A 20,765-nucleotide genomic window follows, 5' to 3' on the forward strand; every position below is an offset into this window, starting at 1 on the left:
CATGTTTGATGATCGGAGGGTCAAAAGGAGGACCCATCGGTGAAAAGGACCATATCAGGGTTATCTAAAGGGGTCTCAGAAAGTTCAGGGTGAGGGGTGATGACCTCATGAACAACATGCAAACAATCATGGTCAGCTGTCAGAGAGTGGTTGGTGGCAGAAAGTAAAGCTGTAGGATTCAAGGCTGGGGCACGGCGCAGTGTAACATTAGAACAAGAAACAGGATGCAGAAAAATGTTGAGTTGTGTTATGGACTGGGCCAAACCACTCAAAATATTCTTGAGCAGGTAACCCAGACTATAACTTTGCAATTTGTTTCAGTGAGTGTACAGTGAAAATTACCCAGAGCTAGATTGACTACTAAGTTTTAAAACAGACAAAAATTTATTCACAAAATTACACAATGAAACACAAAGAACAGAATAAAGAACGCCTACAGAGCTCAGTCTATCCAAATGAGACTTAATTATGCTGTTACGAATATACACAACAGTCCCAATAAGAAAACCCTCTTGACAAACAGTATTAAAAAATGTAACAGACGCTTACAGGTTGAAGTTAGAAGGACAGAAAGAGAGAAAGCCTGTTCACACAGTCCACCGCTGAACTTCCCAATCAGTTCTGGACTGAACGAAGTTGCTCAGCTCGAGAGCTGACTGCTCCCCTTTCATTCTATAGGTCACTTCTAAAACATGACCACTTTAGCCAAAGTCTCATCTGTTTACATATAAACAAAAGGCCTCTCAAAATCCTTTTCATCTCTGTACCAAACCAGTTTGATTAGAGCCCAGCCTGGCTTATTACCCTGTGAAAAATATCAAGGACAGAGTCTCCTTGAGCTTAGAAAAAAAAAGGACAAGCTTTGTGACAGTTGCTATGGAATTTAGCAGCAGGGAAACTGAATGTGGAACAAATACTGTGCATGGATGATCCAGTACAGAGGCAGCCACCACGGCGCGCAAATATGCCGGTATTCCCCTCATACCAAGTGCTAACTCTACAGGGCACCAGAAATCCCCATGCATTTGTGTCAAAATGCCTGAAGCATATCCCTCCTTCTCGGTAACATAAAGCTGGAACGACTACGAGTAATCGCGAAGATCCATGGCAGGCACAGAACTCAGTCTTGAATGTTAACTCTTCAAAAGCATGTGTCATTTCAGGTGTCCACCATACTTTTGTTGGTTATTTTGGTGAAGATGCCTCCCTGATAGGTGTATCGATCTCACGAAGGTCAGGAATCCAATGCCTACAGTAATTCACCATCCCCAGGAAAGACCTCAATTCAGTGCATACAGCAGGGGGAGGGAGGCTGGTAATGGCAGTGAGACGGTCAGGGGGCAGGGTTCCAATAACTTGGGAAAGTGTGAAGCCCAAGTATTGCAATTTATGCTGACACAGCTGCATCTTGTCAATAGAAACCTTCTGGTCATCCTGTGCCAGGCACTGAAGCAGGGTAACAGTATCTTGCATGCAGGCATCAGCAGAGGCGGAGGTGACAAGCAAGTCATCAGCTTAATGTACAAGGACACTGTTGCAAGGCATGTGAAGGGTTGAGTGTCTGCTGCACAGCGGTAGTGTAAACAGTGGGGCCCTTCGTATACCCTGGGGGAAGCTGTGTCCATGTGTACTGGTGACCGCCAGAAGTAAATGCAAAAAGGTATTGCCTTCAATGGACAATTTAGCAGAGAAAAAGGCAGAGCAGAGGTCAATCACAAAAAAAACAAGCATTGGAGGTAGGGACATTAGTGAGAATAGCATTAGTATCAGGCACCACAGGGGAACAGGGAACAATAATGGCGGTCACAGCCTGTAAATCCTGCATAAACCTCCATCTGTCCGCTTGTCCAGGCTTTGGAACCAGTAAGACGGGAGTGTTGCAGAGACTCCATGTGGGCACAAGGACACCCTGCTGTTGGAGGGAAGTAATGATGGTCGTATCTCTTCTGTAGCAGCGGTTGTTAACTCATATTGGCAGACTGAGGGCAGGCGAGCATCAACCTTCAAAGTGACAGTATGTGGTGGGGCAGAAAGGACCAACCCGGCATGGTTAGGGTGGCGTGCCCAAAATGTGGGCGGCAAGCTGTCCAGAAGCCACAGGCAATCGTAGGAAGATGCAGCCGAGGGGTCCAGCATAATAAAGGTAGCAGTGATGGTGCGGGTAGGGAAATGCACACAGATTATGTTTGGATTGAGCATAGCAGCATGTAACAATGATGAATCATCGGGGTAAGGGGATTGAACAAACAGGGAAGCTTGCGGAGGCACCCCATGCATGGAGGCTAAATCGCTAAACGTGCAGGGGGTCTTGAGGATGATGGGAATAAAAGGTATAGAACTGGGGAGGAAAAGCTGAGACTGCTGAGATGTCAGTGAGACTTCAGCAGAGAGTCTCTGGTGTCCAACATAGCAAAGACCTGTAAGGGTAATGTAGGTGTCTTTATTCAAGTGTGAATCCGCTAGCACAGAATATGATGAGTTGGGAGCACACGGTTGAGCAGCCATGCAATAGAAATCATAAAGGGGATGACCAGTCAACAAGACTCATTGCAGAAAAGAGGCACAAGGGGATGAGTGGCCCCGCGCAATTGTGTAATGAGGGATCAAATAGCGAGCATATCGGTTGGTGGCACAGTGCCAGATGTAGAGGGCAGCTATAGATCATGGCAGTGGTGAGTCAGTCAGTGCAGAACTTTATCCCCCCACCATAGCCTAGGGGAACCAGGAACGGGGAGAAGGGTCCACAGAGAGGGAGGTGCAGAAGAGTGAGTGACCCTGGAATACACCAAAACCGGAACAGCACGAACACCCCCAGCTTCACTGTCATCGTGGGTTTTCAGAAGGGGACTGGGAGAGGCGTATCGAAGCAGCCTGCTGAACTCCCCCCCCTCCCCCACCCCCTGCCCCGCCGCAGCCTTAAGCACTAGGAGAATGGGGGGAAGGGTCATACACTTGGGGTTGCATAGTGGTGCAAATGGTGGCTGTGAAGATGTGAGCCACCATAATGCTGCTGTATGGCAGTGGCCAAACTGACCGCAAGACCATTTGCCAAATTTCCTATCTGGCTGAAATGAACCCGTGACTGAGGAGTCGTATTTTCTAAAAGCAGATAAGCCTCTCTGTCATGCTTAGTGTCAAAAAGATTGTGTCTGTCCATGTTATTAAGGGTAGTGAGTGCAATCTGCCAAGTAAGCTTTTGGGCTTTGTATATCTGAGCGTGATGTGGTGAGAGGCAATTGATAAGGGTCTGGACAGTGAGTTTCTCATTGTCCTCTATAGGCTCGCTGAGAGCTCTAGAGAGCTCGCTGAACTCTCCTATGTATCCCTAAAATGAGCAAGAAAATCAGGGACAGTTTCAGTTGTCTTTTGCAGGCAGCGAGTGACCTCACCAAAGTCATTCTGCTGTCTAGCAATATTCATGATGGTATCTTTAATATGTCTACCCAGCCAGTCAGAGTGCTCTTCAGCCGTGGCCCAGTGTGTGTGGAGGGAATATCAATGGAGCCCTTAATGGTAGCCCAATGGGAACCATAAGCCAGTTGAATTAAAGTCTGCACATTCTGTGGAAGGCAATTGTAAATGTCGCAAGTTTGTAAAAGCCAATTATATAAATGAACAGGGAGCTTGACGGGATCTGGGGCATGCTGTAGATGCCGCAGACCTCAGCATGGGTCCAGGTTTGTCAAGCAGCATATCATCGATCATGATTCTGGGCAACTGTGGGGCGAGATGGCTATCAACTTCCGAGGGGACACTTCCCTTGGAATCAGTGTGCTGTTGTCGCCAACTTAAATGGGTATCGTAACAGTGGCCAGTGTTAGTAGAGTCAAGCGCAGTGAAGCAACAGACACAGGCAGAGATGCTGTTGCAGCAGCACCACACTCATGGGGGGGATGTTTGAGGGGTGATGCAGAAGCACTGCTGGCTGCACCGCTGGTTTGTCCTCCATTATGAGTGACAACGATAGCAACAATCTCATCCACTAAAGGTTTGGGTTCCAGAGTCAAAATAGGGATTTTAGGATATTGAGGAGAATAGGGCGGAGGCATAGTGGGAACAGGCGTGGGAGATTGAGGATTTCCAGAGGTTTGGTGGTGATTCTTAACCTTGGGGGGCTGGTGTCCTTCTGCAATTTCCTTAAACCTTTCTGGACATCGGAACATATAATTCCCAGGTAGAATTGCCATACCCTTCCTTAATGTTAACTAACCAGTAATCAATCTTGTCTAATTTAAATCAACTTGCGTAAGGCCAATTTCCATGGGACCACCCATACAAATCAAGGGTAAAAGGAATACCATAACGAGTGTCACCCATCTCCCTCCAAACAATGTCAGCTGCTGAACCCAGAGGTACCAGCTGTTCTCCTGCCTCATTCTTACACTTCACATATTTACCATGGCACTGCTGTGTCCTTTCGGAGGGAGCGAAAGGTTGCGGGCCGCCCTTCTCACCAGGACGAGGTAATCTCATCCCCAGGGGCAGCCCGTCACTGGTGATCTTTGAAAGTTGCAATCCCATTGATCTGTATGTCGGTCAAACAGGGCGAACGAACAAAACAAAGCAACAAAGTGAAGCAAGCCAAGCCAAAAGACAGAGACAACAGAGAAGCCGAGACAGGCAACAAATATTGGGATCCAAATCAATCTCTCAAGGCGGACACAGCCGAATTAGTTACAAAGACCGGCAGGGTCTCCTTCAACCTGATCTTGCCTCAGCGTCTCACAGCCCGTAGCTACAAGGGAACCCAGCTCCCTTCTCGCGCTTGTTGGCTCAGAGGAGGAATGGTCACAAACTGCTGGTGGGAACTTTTGGAGCAACTCCAAAACTTAACCTCTATCACCACAGCCCAACTGGCCCATGGTTTAAGGTTCACCAAAATAAAACTCAACCTCTATCAGATCACTAAGGACCACTAAACTAAAACTAGTCACGTCTTTCGCCACAGTCTGACTGTTTTGTGGCTCAAGAATCGCTAAACTAAAACTAGCCTCTATCACCACAACCCAATCCCACTCAGTTCAGCTCGTGGCTCAAGGTTCACCCACCTGCAGCAGTCACTTCGCCTCTCCCGTCTGGTCGCAATATCTGCCGACTCAGGGAGGTAATCAGCAGAATAGAGGACAAACTTTAAGAGGTTCCAGGAAACCTCGTGAAATAGAGGTCCTGCCGGCTACGCCAACTGCTGGAGACGGAAGAAAAGTATACAGTGGGTGACTCGCTCGTAGTGGTCCCACGGGGAGAGACAAGTTGACTGAATGGTCACAAGTCACTCTGACGAAATACAGAGAGTTGTGTGCTTATATAGGTTACAGTCATTTTAACATTTAGCAAACTGTTAATTGCAGGATAATGAGCAAGCTAGACACCATGCCCAATCATTGGCTTCAGTCACATAATGTCTGGACATTGTCGTTTAGGAGCTGAAAAGCAGATGTTAGTATAAAATAGGCCCTTGCAAAGAGAAGAATAGCTCCATGCAAGGAAATAATTTGTTTATCAGGTATCAGTACAGCTGCAAGGCCAACCGTCTCAGCTGGGCATGGGAAACACAGGCTTTTAGCAAGCAGGCACTAAGATGAGATTTAAAATGGCTTCCAGACTTTTACTATGTGACAAAATGGCTGCCACGATTCTAACAATTCTCTCACAAGCAGTCTCCCCCTGTCCTGCTGAGGCTTCAGCAGCAGCATTGAGCCTCACCTTCCAAACGTTTTTGAATGATGAGCCTTCCAGGGCAGCCCCTTAAGAGGCTACCTATAGAAAAATCACTGTGTCCTCCCACTGCCAGCAAGTACAGGCTCAGGACCCACTTTTTGCCCACGGTTATGTCTTTAGATCATTAGTCCACATCTTTCATCTCCCAACATAAGCACTCTTCTGCCATGCCTCCTTGGGAAGGCTAGTTTGTCCACTAATTGTATAACCATTTTGATATCATATTTAAATTTAACCATGCATTATTTGCATGATGTACGATGTTAAGAATGCACTTGTAGCATCTGTGAGTGACATAATTGCACAATTCCATCTAACTGCATTATTCCACTGCCTTCTACACAGAAGTATCATTAAAAAAATTTTGTATGTCATATTACCATAGCAACATCAGTCTTCTGACTCCTAGTGTTTGGGCCTCCATTTAAATTTTCACTTGCATAATTAATTATGAATATTTCTAAAGAACCCAACATGATTTCATTCTTTTCAAAAGAAAGAAAAGATGCAAATGCTTAAAATCTGAAATAAAAAAAGTAATCTGCTGGATAATATCAGCATATGAAAAGAGAAAAGGTCCCTGTTTAACATTTACTCATGAAATGGTGACCTATCTTTTCTCTTTTGTCAGCTTTTGATAGATCTGTTAATATTTGCTTATATTATAATTGATGTTATTAGAAAATAACATTGGGTTTTATTCCTCTACTGTGGGGAAAGGGGAAGGAAATCGCTTGTGGTGTTTTATCTGCAATTAGTACTTTTCTCTTTGTCTGACTTAACATGTTAAATCTCTTCCTGTTAAATCAAAGTTGTAAAAAGTTACTATTTACCATAATGAATGAAGCAATTATTGTTATTAAGTATGTTGGCACTTTATAAATGAACAGCAAATAGAACATTTTACAGATTGCAAGTACAATTTACACTCCCAATTATAGGCATTAGTCAGCAGAAGACCGATTATTATCCTCCATTTGTATTAGTGGCAGTTAACCACATCTGATTCCAAGACCATAATATATCTGGAACTGTCACCATTTGGCAAGCAAAATAACTCAAAAGCAGAAAATTAGACATCCAAGCCAAAATTTTAAAAGCTCTGATTCTCCATAACAGTGCAGCTAAAAAGTTTAGTTGGCATGATTGAAGTAACATGAATATTGCTCTATTAATTAAGGTAAGCAATTTCACAAAGCATACTATGTAATTAAACCATCAACTTTGTTTCGCCACCAAAACAACCCCATGTTGGCCTCTTTGCCAGACTGAACCATATTATTTGTAATCTCAGTGTCCAGCTTGACCCTGAACTGAATCCAACCCCACGACCTTTCCATCAAAATGCATCCACTTGCACCCCTATACCTGCCTTCTCTCCTTCTTTAATCAATCTGCTGCAGAAAGCTTCCTATATGTTATTCCAGGCCTGTTTACTGCAAGTTCAGAAGTCACATAACACCAGGTTATAATCCAGCAGGTTTATTTGAAATCACAAGCTTTCAGAGTTCTGCCCCTTCATCAGGTGAAGGAGCAGCACTCCGAAAGCTTGTGATTTCAAATAAACCTGTTGGATGTAAGTTTGCTCACTGAGCTGGAAGGTTCATTTTTAGACGTTTCGTCACCATACTTGGTAACATCTTCAGTGAGCGTCCGGACGAAGCACTGCTGATGATTCCTGCTTTCCATTTATATGCTTGGGTTCCTTTGAGTTGATGATGTCATTTCCTATGGTGATGCCATTTCTTATGGTGATGTCATTTCCTGTTCTTTTTTTCAGTGGGTGGTAGATCGGGTCCAAGTCAATGTGTTTGTTGATAGAATGCCGGGTTGGAATGCCAGGCTTCTAGAAATTCTCGTGCGTGTCTCTGTTTGGCTTGTCCTAGGATGGATGCGTTGTCCCAGTCCCAAATAGAGACATGCACGCGAATTCTTTGAAGCATGACATTCCATCTGGAACTCTGTCAACAAACACATTGACTTGGACCCGATTTACCACCCCCTGAAAAAAAGAGTGGGAAATGACATCACCATAGGAAATGGTATCACCACAGGAAATGACATCACCAACCCAAAGAAACCCAAGCTATAAATAGAAAGCAGGAATCATCAGCAGTGCTTTGTCCGGAGGCTCACTGAAGATGTTACCTAGTATGGGGACGAAACGTCTGAAAACGAACCTTCCAGCTCAGCGAGCAAACCTACATCCAGAACCTCAAACTGAGCTACAAATCTTCTCAAAACTCGCTAAAACCTGTTGGATTATAACTTGATTTGTGTGAATTCTGACCTTGTCTACGCCAGTCCAACACCGGCACTTCCACATCATGTACTCTAATGCCCTCCTGTTCTGCCTCCCAGCTTCGAGCTTGCGTCAACCTGAGCTCAGCCAACATCCTGCTGCCCATGTTCTAACCAGTATACGTCTCTGTACCCATCACCCACTTGTGCTTCCAGTTCACCAATGCTTAAATTTTAAAATTCTTATCGTCATTTAAAATGTCTCTGTTGTGTTGAAGCTCCTTCTTTCCAAAACCTCTTCCAACATTTCATGTCTCTCTCAATTTGTTCCATCACTGTCATCTCATGTAATCACAGTCAGAAAAGCAAGGAATTGTAGCATATATGTAATTGTATATTTATGAACAATGCAGGTATTGCTTCTCTACTTGGTCAGTCTACTGAAATCTCATTGTGTTGTTCATGTTGATTGCAGGGTCCCTCTATCCGTAGTCCTCCACAGAAACCTCTGCCAGCAAATCCCATAAACAGGCCATCACAACTGGATGCTCCCTTCATACAACATCCTGAGATCCAGATCAAACCTGTCAGGTGAGTTACTTATACAGTTCAGCTTTTACTTGACAGTGAGTGAAAGAAACCCATGAAAAACAGCCTAACTGATTTAGATTTGGTAGTCAAACACAAGAATGCATGCTCCATAACTACGCTCACAAGCAATGCACCAATTTAGTATACCTCCAGAAAGCCAAGAGAATGCTCATGAACTTCTATATGACTTTGGAATCTTCATTGCTTGGATATTTATTGAAAACATGATGATATATGTGAATGTGAAGCATGATGGAATGGGCTCATACCAGAAGCCAAAATTGAATATTTGATAAATGGTGAAACCCCCAGACATTAATGAATTTCATATGTACAAAGATATGAATTGTAGATTAACTTACTTGTTTTTAAAGACTGGTTTCTCTGTATAATATGTGTCAAAAGAGTTCTTTCCTCTCTCTCCCTCACCTTGGTTCTCCTGCTGTCTCAAAACATTTCTCCAGTCAAGAGGCTTATAAACACCTGCCAGTATTGCTTTTGAGGTTACCTGGTAATTTCATGAAATTGATTTTCTTGTCAATTTTGTATTACTCTCTGTACGGAAGCATGTAGTCTCTGCTTGACATCTGCCTGACACAACCAAAATTAAAAATTTGTACTGCAGTATCATCTTGTGCCTTCCTGCTGAACAGTACAGCACACTGAAACGCTGACCTGTTTCTATATTGTAAAAGGTTATACTTAATTAAAGCTTGATAATAAAGTATTTCAATGATGATTTAGGGCCACTTATCGAAGAGGTTAATTGGTTAAGATTCAATGAGCATTATAGTTCAAAAGAAACAAAAGACAAATAGAATACTGCAGCAGAAAGCAGTTATTAATTTAGATTTCACAGACATATTATTTTCCACTTTGCCTGTTCTATGGGGTACACTGAGTACTCTTCTTGTTAATAATCTTAAATCAAGAAAAATTGTATTTGAAATCTGAAAATACAACTTGCATTCTGAAGTCAGATCTGGAATGTTGCATTAAGTAGCTTTCTTAAATCTGGTGTATTCAAAGTAACTTAATTTAACAATAAATACAGATTATTTCATTTATTAAAAAGTTAGCAACTTGAATCCATGTCATTAAAAAGCCAAAATATTGAGATAATTTCCTATTTCCTTTCTATCTCAGCACAGCAACCCCAACAAAATCTGCATTCTTGCTGACTTCCCTTTACCCCACTATTCTTGAGCTATCTAGGTCTTATGGCCTAAAATCTCAACATTTTGCACTCCTCCTTAAATTGCTGTGTAAAGGCTATCTTGTTGACCGAGCTGTGCAATGGGCCAAATATTGTTTGCAAAATAGCAGTGAAGCTGAAGTCACTCCCTGTTGTTCAAGTCGGGGCAGCTGTATGAATATTTATCTCTCCAAGCTGCAATCACTTGCTGTTAATTTCGTGAAAGCCAACATCATGCTATCTGCCTCCCTGATGACTTACTTTAAACGGTATGACATTACTGTTCCTGCATTGCAGTATATAGAACATAATAAGTCTTAGTTATTGCAAACAACCTCTCTATCAATGAAATTTCACTAGTACAGGTGTACATTTTGTTTATTTCAAGTATTAGTTGTTTTTCTAGAGATTAAAATAATGTAAGATATTGAATCAAATTGTTTTGCTTTCTTTTCTCCTCTCTCAATCTAGTCATTTCTCCTTCTTTAGTTCTCGTTCTATGCTTGATTTAATATGGAAATTACCAGGTCTAATTTACACTTTCTTTCATGTACTTGCACTTTTTTCTTTAACAAACCTTCATTCTGATTCATTCAGGAAGTACATGTTTGTTTGTTCTGTTCACTCAGTATCCTGTTATCAACTTGCACTTGCAGAAGCCTGCCATTCAAACATTTAAAAATCTAACCATGCAAGGCCAAATCTAATTAATAGAAAATGCTGTTAGAGAGCTAGCAACAATGTAATTTTAATAGATTAATGAACAATAATTTGGATTATATACTCTGATTCTAGTAAATGTTGTGATTTGATAGAGGGGCGTAAAATTATAACGGGATAAAGCAGAGGATAGAAACAGACTGCTGAAAGTTATCTTTCAAGATGGTGGAAGCCATAAGTTTGGGAGGTACTATCGAAGAAGCTTTGATGACTTCCAGCCTACAACAGGGAAAGAGACCTTTTGGCCCATCACGTCCATCTTATCGTGAAGCACTGACTTACTCTTGTCCCATTTTGAGCACTTGACCCACATCCTTGTACACTATAGCACTTCAAGTGATCACCTAAATACTTCTTAAACATTGTGAAGGTTCTGACCTCTACCACCCTTTCCTGTTCCAGATACCCACCACCCTCTGGATGAAAAAGGTCTTTCTTAAATCCCCTCAAACCTCCTGTCCTATACTTTAAATCTGTACCCACTCAGGTTATTGATCCTTCAGCTAAGCGGGGGAAGTTTCTACCTATCTACCTGATCTATGTTCTTCATAATCTTCAATCAGAGTCCCCCTCAGCCTTTTCTGCTCTAATGAAAACAACCACAGTCTATCTAGTCTCATTTCATAACTGAAATGCCCCAGCCCAGGCAACATTCTGGAAAATCTCCTCTGCATCTCCTCTTGCTGCAGGCTGTCTTGTAGTTATTACATTCTACAGCAGTGATGAAGGGATAGATGCATAGAGACATGGATATATTGTCAGTCAAGCTGTGTGCCTGGTTCTGGCTATTGGTTATGACCTGATTAAGTCACACCCACTGAAGAAGGTGAAGACTTTAGGGAGTGTGGAGCTATGTCGGTTGTCAAAGGTTGGGTGTTTTGTGACTGACTCTAGCAATCATAGCATTAATATGGCTGATCCAGTTAAATTTCTGGTTAATAATAGCCCTCAAAATTTAATTGATGGGGTCATGACATAGAATGCCAGGATACAGAAGTTAAAGGCTCTCTTTAATGAGATGATCACTTTCTAGAGTTACGTGGCATAAATATTATTTGTCATTTATAAGCCAAAGCCTCAATGATGTCCAGATCTTGCTGCATATCTTCATTATCTAAAGCATTCTGAATGTGTACAACAATTATCAATGAACAGCTGCAATTCAAATCTTCAAATGGAGAGAAAGCCTAATAAAGAGAGACAGCAGAAGACAATAGTCATGATGTGGAGATGCTGGTGTTGGACTGGGGTGTACAAAGTTAAAAATCACACAACACCAGGTTATAGAAAAAACAGGTTTAATTGGAAGCACACTAGCTTTCGGAGCGCCGCTCCTTCATCAGGTGGTTGTGGAGGACACAATTGTAAGATACAGAATTTATAGAAAAAGTTTACAGTGTGATGTAACTGAAATTATACATTGAAAAATACCTTGATTGTTTGTCGAGTCTTTTATCTGATCGAATACCATGATAGTTTCACTTCTTTCATGTGTAAATCACAAAACTTTTTTTAAAAAGTTACATTCTTAGGTTAACTGTAACAATTGGTATTAGCCAGATAATGTTGAAGGTGTTATCCCCCTGTGTTCTCTGTCTGTGCTGTAATGTTTAGACTGATTCTAATCTAAAAAGTGAGTTAACAGAGTCTTACATGAATTCATGCAGTTTTTGAGCAAAGTACAATGTAACTCTGCAAGTACAAATTCACCCCACAAACGTATATGTATATGTGTGCATATGGGTTTTTGTGTGTCTGTCTGGATGGGGGGTTGTGAGTGTGGGAGAGAGTGTATATGTGTGTGTCTGTGAGGGAGTGTATGTGTGAGTGTGGGAGTGTGTGTCTGTAGGAGTGAGTGTGTGTATGTCTGGGGTGGGGGTTGTGAGTGTCTGTGAGAGTTGCCAATCTCCAAACACCATCCTACAACTCACCCGCTTTATCCTCGATCACGTCTTTACCTTTGACAACCAGTTCTTCATTGACACATGGAACAGCCATGGGGACCAAATTTGCACCCCAATATGCCAACATCTTTATGCACAGGTTCGAACAAGACTTCTTCTCTACGCAGGATCTCTAACTAACATGCCACAGCAAGGAACTGTAATTACCTCCTCAGGAGACAGACACGTGCTGCAACCGATAGGGTACCCTTCGTTGTCCAGTACTTCCCAGAGAGAGGTGTGTTGGACAACACAATTAAATTTAGTGCAGGTAAAAAAAAGACGAGAATCTATATAGCATCTTTCACAACCACAGAGCATTCATTGGCCTTGAAGCTCCTTGGAAATATTTTTGACAAAAGTGGCAACCGATTTGTACACAGCAGTGTGACTGTTATGGGATGTTCTGTTTGTGATGTTTGCCTGGGAATATTTCTTGGTCAAGAAATCAGATATGACTCTCTTGCTCATCTTCAATCATTGAATTTACCTGACAAAATACATAGACCTCAGTTCAATATCTCATCCAACTAACAGTACCCTACTGACTGGCTAGATTTTTGTGTTTACATCCTTGGGAGTTGTATGTGAATCCACAATTTTCTGACTCAGAAACTAGATGACTCACAACTGAGACACAGCTAAATGTGATTCTGCATAGTTCCTGCTGATGGCCAACAGCACTTTGCGGGCCGTACTGAGGTACTCCCATTCAAAGTGTATTCTCTGTTTATACTACTGTCACTATTCCCTCCAAATGATGTTCAGTATGTGGGAATAATGCATCACCAGTTATGGGAGGATGACAGTTATATTGTTTCATTGGTTCTATGTCTATGTTAACCTGAAACATCATGGATTCTGGAATCAATGTTGTGGAATCCCATGGCCAATCACTCCTGACTATAAATTGTTGTGCTTCTGTATTTAGGAGATCTCAGCTGTCTTTGGATAGGTCAAGCCTATTGACTTTAAATTCTCACCTTTGTGATCACTTCCTCACTGCATCCCATTATATCCATGTAACCTGCCCCAACCCTACAACCCTCTGGGGTACTCAACATTCCTGGAACTTCAGCCATTTGCACTTTCCCCATTTTATTCACCCCACCTTCAGTGGTTGTGCCTTCAGGACTAGTTTTCTAGAATTCCCTCAATAAACCTTTCTACAGAATTCTTTTCTTCTAAGATGCTATTTATTAGAACCTGGATGTTCAACTAGGTTACTTGAATATCACTTTTGTTGTCTCAGTGTCTTAATCTGTTCGTGTGCATTGCATTATAATATTTAATTATGTGAAAAGCACCATATAAATGCAAGCTACTGTTTTTGTGGCATCACTAGCTCATTTGTACTAGATAAAGTTTATGCTAAAATAGCAAAAAGAATAATGTATGTCTAGTATAGTTGAGGTCCACTGAACAAACCTTGAGGACCAAATAGATACATGAAGAAACTGTGATTAGCTCTATCCTAATTTGATTATAGTCTTATTTATTTCAGACCAGCACCCAAGAAGCCTCAGCAGTACAGTAAAATTAACCGACCATGTTGACATCGAATGATGAAAAGAATTTACCTTCCAGCAACTGACCAAACACGTTTGCACTACAAGAGAATTCTAAATGGAGTTAGTCCTCTTATTAACCAGCATTGCAAGTAGGAAGTGTTCTTCTATATATCCATTTCTGTGCTAGCATTTCTTGACTGGCATGGGCAACAGATAGCACGGTATAGGTGACTGCCAAGCTATTCCTTTTACCCTAACTAGAAGAGAAATATTCTTTATCTGTATATAGTTGAGAGATGCTGGTACCTCAGTCTTTTATACATTGGAAGTGGTCCTGTCATCCTCCTATGATTAATATCTCATGGTACCACAAAGAACCATAGCAATATGCCGTAGTGGCTTCATTGTACTACATCACTGGGTTTTTTTTAAGTGTACCATTTGCTTCCACACTAAAGATGCATTTTATTCCATTTTTAACTAATATGCCATCAAAGCAATGTATTTAAACAGTAAACACACCAAAATATATCAGTGCCTTCACTGTATAAACAAGATACCACGTGGACACAATACCCTTGTGTACTATGTCATCAGATCCAGTCATTTTATGGGTTGTATGACAGAGGGCCATGAATGGCTCTTGTAAAATCAATCAAACTTTTGTATGACTTAAGAAACCACATGATTAGGCATTTTAATTTAACAGAAGTGCTAAATATGTTAATAGTGATTGATCAACTGTTTGAAATGCGTTCTTATACTGTAAATAAGAGGTAAACTCACACCACTAAGGGTTGTGATAAAATTAGTTGGTGCTTAACATATTTTGTGTACTATAATAGAACTGATAGATGAAGGGATTCTGAGCTCCTGTTTTTGGTGCTGTGGCTCCTTATGGTGCTGTGTACTTGCTCAGGTACGTGTAAATTATTAATTTATGTTGAATATTTATTACAATGCAGTGCACTGTGGTAGACACTTTTACAGTAGCTGAATTTTCTTAAAGGAAAATTTCTCTGAGTGTCATAATTGTGATCATTTTCAGTGAAAAAAAATTCTGCTTAATTGCAACTAAGCAGAATAAATGTATTGCTCTAAAGTTACTAGGGCACCAATAAACACAATGTGCTATTATTCTTAAACAGAAGGAATTAGAATAAATCAAATTGGGATGAGGAAATTCAGCACAGATTGGATTGATTCACAGAATTCATCAAAAATCAAATCACTGCATTGTTTCCTTTTCAGGTCAACCATTTTGTAAAATGATTTTTAAAAATTCCAGACTTGTTATTAGTGTCTCTAGTTTATTGATTAAACTATACTCACATTTTTGTAGCATTTACATATACTAGAAGGTCAGCTAGCCACTCAGAGCTCTTTTTTTTTAAATGAAATGTATGTAACATTCCATTTAAGCTAGTTCAAGTTTGTTGTGCATTTTAGGTTTTACAGGGAAACAATTTCCACATTTTGTTTTCCTCTGCTGTTGATTCAAGGTTATGCTTGTGAACTGTCCATTATTCACTAAACTTGGTGTTCAAATAATTCCCTTTGTGTCAGTACTTATTTTGTGCATCGTCAAGTTTTAATTCTTTGAGATTGCACTAATAAGTTTATATCAAAATAAAGAAGAGTTTGCATTGAATCAATTATCTTTGTGAAATTATAACAGTATTAGCTAGAAAAGAGGAAAGTGAAAGAAGCTTTCCTTCCATATGTCTTACATTCATGAAATATACATTAATCGTTCTGGGTAACACATATAATACTTTGAGGTCAGAAATTGTATTTAAATTGCATTTAGAATTATCTTCTGGCAAGCCACAGAAGCAAGCCAAGGATATTTCATTTTTGATTAATGCATAAAAACCTACTCAACCAACTGGAGTAGGAAGATGTTGTTCATAAATCAACACTTTAAGGTTGTTCAAATAACCTTAAAAATCTAATAGCAAAATAAAATTTTAAACCAACCTCATGACAATCCATTGGAATAGAGTTCAACTTTGAAGAAGCAAGCCATTCTGTATCATTACTTAAATGTAATTACAATCTTTAGTTTCAGCTACATGATGTAGCATAAGGAGATTTTCTGATGCAATGGGTAGTGCTCTTGCCTTTGTGCCAGAATCTACGGATTTAAGCCTCAATCCCTGACTTGGATGGTCAAAGGAAATGCATTCATAATAGGACCAAACATGTACAGTATCATTCTGCAGTCCTTCCAGCACACTGTTGGCAGGCAGTAACAGTGGGAGAGATTCCTGGTCAGCCATGTGACAGATAAAGAGTAAATGCTTCCACCATCATCATTCCTAGATCCAGATTGCAATGAGCATGTAAAAGTGAATGTTGCCACAGTAACTAGGACACCTTAGGGGTGCTGGCGGTGGATGTCTCATTTGGCTGACATTGACCAGATTGATTCCAACAGCATGAGGTCCGATACTTGTTTCAGCTGCAGAACCTACTTGTGGTGGAGATAGCTACGTTGTCGGTCAAACCAGCCTTTAGGCAGATAACGGAAGAAGTTTGAACATCAGGAAGGTGTGGTTCTTTTATGTCTCGATAAAACAAATCTTAACGCAAATAAAACTCAGCCCTTTATGGTCAGTATACTGGGCCATAAATGGAAAAGGATACTCCTTTACGTCTTCTGTGAAGTGAATTCTAAAATAAGGTTCATGGCTGATTGTAAATCCTATACAGAATTGACTAAGAAGAAAAATTGAAAAGCAAACTATGAGTGCTATTATCTGAAATAAAATCAAAATAGGGTGAAAGTGCACTTCAGATTAATCAATGTATTAAAACTGAGAGAAGAGACCTATTCCATACATATGTATCATTAAGAAAAAATTGTTGTCACCAAATCTATCCAGTATAAAATACCATAACCTGTTTGAAATTGTGTTTTCATTTATATCCACTTGTCTGTCAGCCAATGATTTGCTCTGCCCTTTGTTAAATAAAATTTTCTCTTATCTTATTTTCAATTTCTTACTGAAATCCAAGACCAACTTTAATTTAAAAACACGAGCCTCATAAAGGTCTTAACAAAACATCTCAACTGTAAGAAGTGCCTTGGCTAATATGCTTAAAAGCACTGGTGATCAATGTTGGAGCACTAGTTGAAGGCTTGGTTAGAAGTACATATATTCCAAACTATGTTACAAGCCTTCTACCAACTGATTCAGGCAGAAACATAGCAGTCCCATCAAATGCTCATGGACAACTGACGTAGCCCAGTCAGAACAGTAGAAAAGAAGGGCTTTGCATCCTCACTAAAAATACAGGGGATTATGACAAAATAATCAGATACTTCAACAATAATAATTTTTGCCATAAGATTTCAAGTTTGAAAAGCAGAATTTAGTCAGTGAGTAAAACAGTGATTGGGGTGAAATACTCATACAGAAGCAGAATATTGCAGGTGCTGGAAATCTGAAAAAATTACTCAGGCAAATAAGGCAACATCTATGGACAGTAATAGAGATAACTTTCCAGGATGAAATGTTAACTCTGTCTCCACAGATGCATCCTGACCTGTTGCATATTTCCAATATTTTTTGGAATGAGATTTGCCTTTGACGTTCCCAATCTCCTGAGTATTTCCCGAGTCTCCCTTCATCTTGTAAATTCTGGTCTTCCATACTCTTCAAGTAGACTGATCACATTCTGTGGAACAGAATATAAGCCATTCATCATTAAATAAAAATATAAAGTAATTGTACCGTAAATAAGATACTAATCCATCTCTAAGTTAACAAGAGTATCAACAAAATGTAAAATACCTCTGTGCTAAAGGATTTGGCCATCTCTAGGACACTTGTACCATACTGGAATCAAATAGAGAAAGATGTAAGGATTCAGAGGTCTAAAAACAGTAATATTGGCATTTTGCTAAAGATAGTATACTTGATCTACTGTGTCAATGTACATTATGTAATCAATTCAGATATTAAACATCTTGTTCCCTATAACTTATATAGAAATTGGTATGTATTGACGTATCACAAAAAAAGCTTGACAAGATTCAAATATGGTAAGCAAATAGTTGTTAGTTATGTACTTCAAATACATGCAATAACTTATGGTAAAAGTATGCCAATTGATCAAATTCAATTTCCAGGTGTAGAAAGTTTAGACTCGTTCTATATCATACTGGAAAACAATCCTAAATAAAAGTAGGGAATGATTATTTCCACTTTCCTTTCAAATTTAAAAAAAAACTAGGATTGAAAATTAAGAATGTTGGCAAATTAGCTTAATCATAAAAAACTGAAACACACAACAGCCAAAATCAAGCACCAGGAATTACTGCTGTTGAATTGGCCAGATAATGCATTATAAATGCACTAAATATAGCTTATGGATAATTGTGTCACTGTGGGAGAACCTCAAAGAAGTGAAGACAACAGAAATCGACAGTGCTTGAGGACATGCCAGCAGCATTGGCTAGATAGGGCACATAGAAAACCAATCACCCTCTTTTTAAAGGGACTGAGAAAATAAACCTTCAGCTGTCCAATCAGGTCCCAAACATGCAACTACAAGCAGATCCCACATCTGCTGAGTTGCAGGCCAAATCACTCACCCAGAATAGCAGCATAACCACCAGGGCCAGGGAAACATAGGCTGAATGTCCTTGTTCATTGTCCAAATCCCTTCTGATGAAGCATAAAAAAGTTCTTCCCAAACAAACCTTTATAGAAAGCGACAGTGGGGGCTGATCGCTGGCATATTTATGTTCTCAATTTATTTCCTGAACAGAAATGCAATAAAATTGCTAATGGTGGAAATGCTGAGCTGGTCAGTGGAGAATCAGTGTTAATGTTTCTGTCACTGATTGTCAGACTTGGAAAAAGAAAGAGTAAGAGATGTAACAAGCAAATGCACTGTCCGAGAAACAGCGCAGGTGACAGAACAAAAGACAAGGTCTGTATTAGGATGTAAAGCAGGAGAGATGAAGTGTTATACTGGATGATGTCGCAAAGCAAAAGGAATGGGCAATTAGACAAGTGAAGAAACAAGAGATGGCACTGGAGGATAGAATGAGAATAGTAAAATCATCACCAACAGATGCCTCCATACAAACATCTTTGGTTAGAAGTCTACCCCAGTGGCACAGTGAACACTTTCTCCCGACTCCAGAATTCCAGTCCCACCTGGACAGCTCCCTGTTACCCCCAATACTATCTGAACCTTTTTGTTGAGAATTGCTGGCATGACACTGGCCATCTCAATTTCTCTGCTTCTTTCATTCACTGTAGCTTACTTGTCCCTGAATCTGTAGCACTCCATTCTTTCAGGTCCAGCTTAACATTGTCTTTAAACTTATTGGCAAATATGTTATGTTTGCAAAGAACCGCTACCTTGTTAAGGTTGAGTATAAACTTTCTCATGCCTTCTTCTACCTCCAGGACCATTACCCCGCTACTAAACATCAAACTACCACTTTTAAGACAATCAGTGACCTCAGCACTTCTGAAGATCTTCTCTCCATGGCCTCCAATTGCATAGTCCACAACAATAACAGTTCACTTCCATCACCTTCCCAAAAACTATGGACAGGACTGCCATAGTTTGTAGCCCAGTCAGTTTGTAGCCCAGAAAACAAATATTTTTTTCCTACCTGAAAATAACTGCACAGGAGCCTGTACCCCATCACCAAGTCACCCTTTATTTACTTGTGCACAGTACACTGGCTGTGGCCAACTAGCTCAGAGTCAGTCCCCTGAGTTGAGAAGATTTTAAATCCCTTGGTTATATATTTTTTTTTTCATGTGTGCATGCAGGTATAGAACACAGCGAAGAAACATTAAGTGCAGAAAACTTTATTTGTATTCCTCCACCAGGAACAAAAGACACCCGAGTAGCCAGGGACAAGCAGTGCCCCATTCCTTAAGAGCAAAGCCTGTGTGAACAAAAAAGTGAAGGAGAGGGTAAGGGTTAAAGCAAAATAATGTTGCTGAGGAAATAAAGCACACCATGCCCTACCAACCTTTGCATAAACCAAATCATCCGCCGACATTTCCGCCATCTCCAAAAAGACCCCACCACCAGGGATATATTTCCCTCCCCACCCCTTTCCGCCTTCTGCAAAGACCGTTCCCTCCGTGACTACCTGGTCAGGTCCACGCCCCCTACAACCCACCATCCCATCCTGGCACCTTCCCCTGCCATCGCAGGAACTGTAAAACCTGTGCCCACACCTCCTCCCTCACCTCTATCCAAGGCCCTAAAGGAGCCTTCCACATCCATCAAAGTTTTACCTGCACATCCACTAATATCATTTATTGTATCCGTTGCTCCCGATGCGGTCTCCGCTACATTGGGGAGACTGGGCGCCTCCCACCAGAGCGCTTTAGGGAACATCTCCGAGACACCCACACCTATCAATCAAACCGCCCCATGGCCCAACATTTCAACTCCCCCTCCCACTCTGCCAAGGATATGGAGGTGCTGGGCCTCCTCCACCGCCGCTCCCTCACCACCAGACGCATGGAAGAAGAACGCCTCATCTTCCACCTCGGAACACTTCAACCCCAGGGCACCAATGTGGATTTCAACAGTTTCCTCATTTCACCTTCCCCCATCTCATCCTAGTTTCTAACCTCCAGTAACTCGACCTGTCCGGACTTGTCCGACCTGCCCAGCCCCTCTTCCACCTATCCACTCCACCCTCTCTTCCCTGACCTATCACCTTCATCTCCTTCCCCACCTACCTATTGTACTCTATGCTACTCTCTCCCCACCCCCACCCTCCTCTAGCTTATCTCTCCACGCTTCAGGCTCTCTGCCTTTATTCCTGATGAAGGGCTTTTGCCCGAAACGTCG

General features: G+C 41.0%; 2 protein-coding genes across 11 annotated transcripts in view; one reads left to right on the plus strand and one right to left on the minus strand.

Annotated features, from left to right (window-relative positions):
* The window catches only part of LOC122561142 (disintegrin and metalloproteinase domain-containing protein 12), a 344,810-nt gene extending 327,460 nt beyond the window's left edge, over window positions 1–17,350 (plus strand). For 4 of the 5 annotated variants that reach the window (XM_043712616.1, XM_043712619.1, XM_043712618.1 and 1 more), the window contains 2 exons: window positions 8,435–8,550; window positions 13,898–17,350. In XM_043712616.1, coding sequence (XP_043568551.1) covers window positions 8,435–8,550; window positions 13,898–13,964 — 183 coding nt within the window. In that variant the 3' untranslated portion in view covers window positions 13,965–17,350. The remainder of the gene's footprint in view (window positions 1–8,434; window positions 8,551–13,897) is intronic. The other variant, XM_043712617.1, reaches the window with a different exon arrangement.
* fank1 (fibronectin type III and ankyrin repeat domains 1) overlaps window positions 17,350–20,765 on the minus strand; it is a 65,180-nt gene continuing 61,764 nt past the window's right edge. For all 6 annotated transcript variants that reach the window (XM_043712627.1, XM_043712622.1, XM_043712625.1 and 3 more), the window contains 2 exons: window positions 17,720–17,764; window positions 17,350–17,603 (listed from right to left, as the gene is read on the minus strand). In XM_043712627.1, the coding sequence (XP_043568562.1) occupies window positions 17,553–17,603; window positions 17,720–17,764 (96 nt within the window). In that variant the 3' untranslated portion in view covers window positions 17,350–17,552. The remainder of the gene's footprint in view (window positions 17,604–17,719; window positions 17,765–20,765) is intronic.

This window comes from Chiloscyllium plagiosum, chromosome 22 (assembly GCF_004010195.1).
Source record: "Chiloscyllium plagiosum isolate BGI_BamShark_2017 chromosome 22, ASM401019v2, whole genome shotgun sequence".
NCBI classification, from domain to species: Eukaryota; Metazoa; Chordata; class Chondrichthyes; order Orectolobiformes; family Hemiscylliidae; genus Chiloscyllium; species Chiloscyllium plagiosum.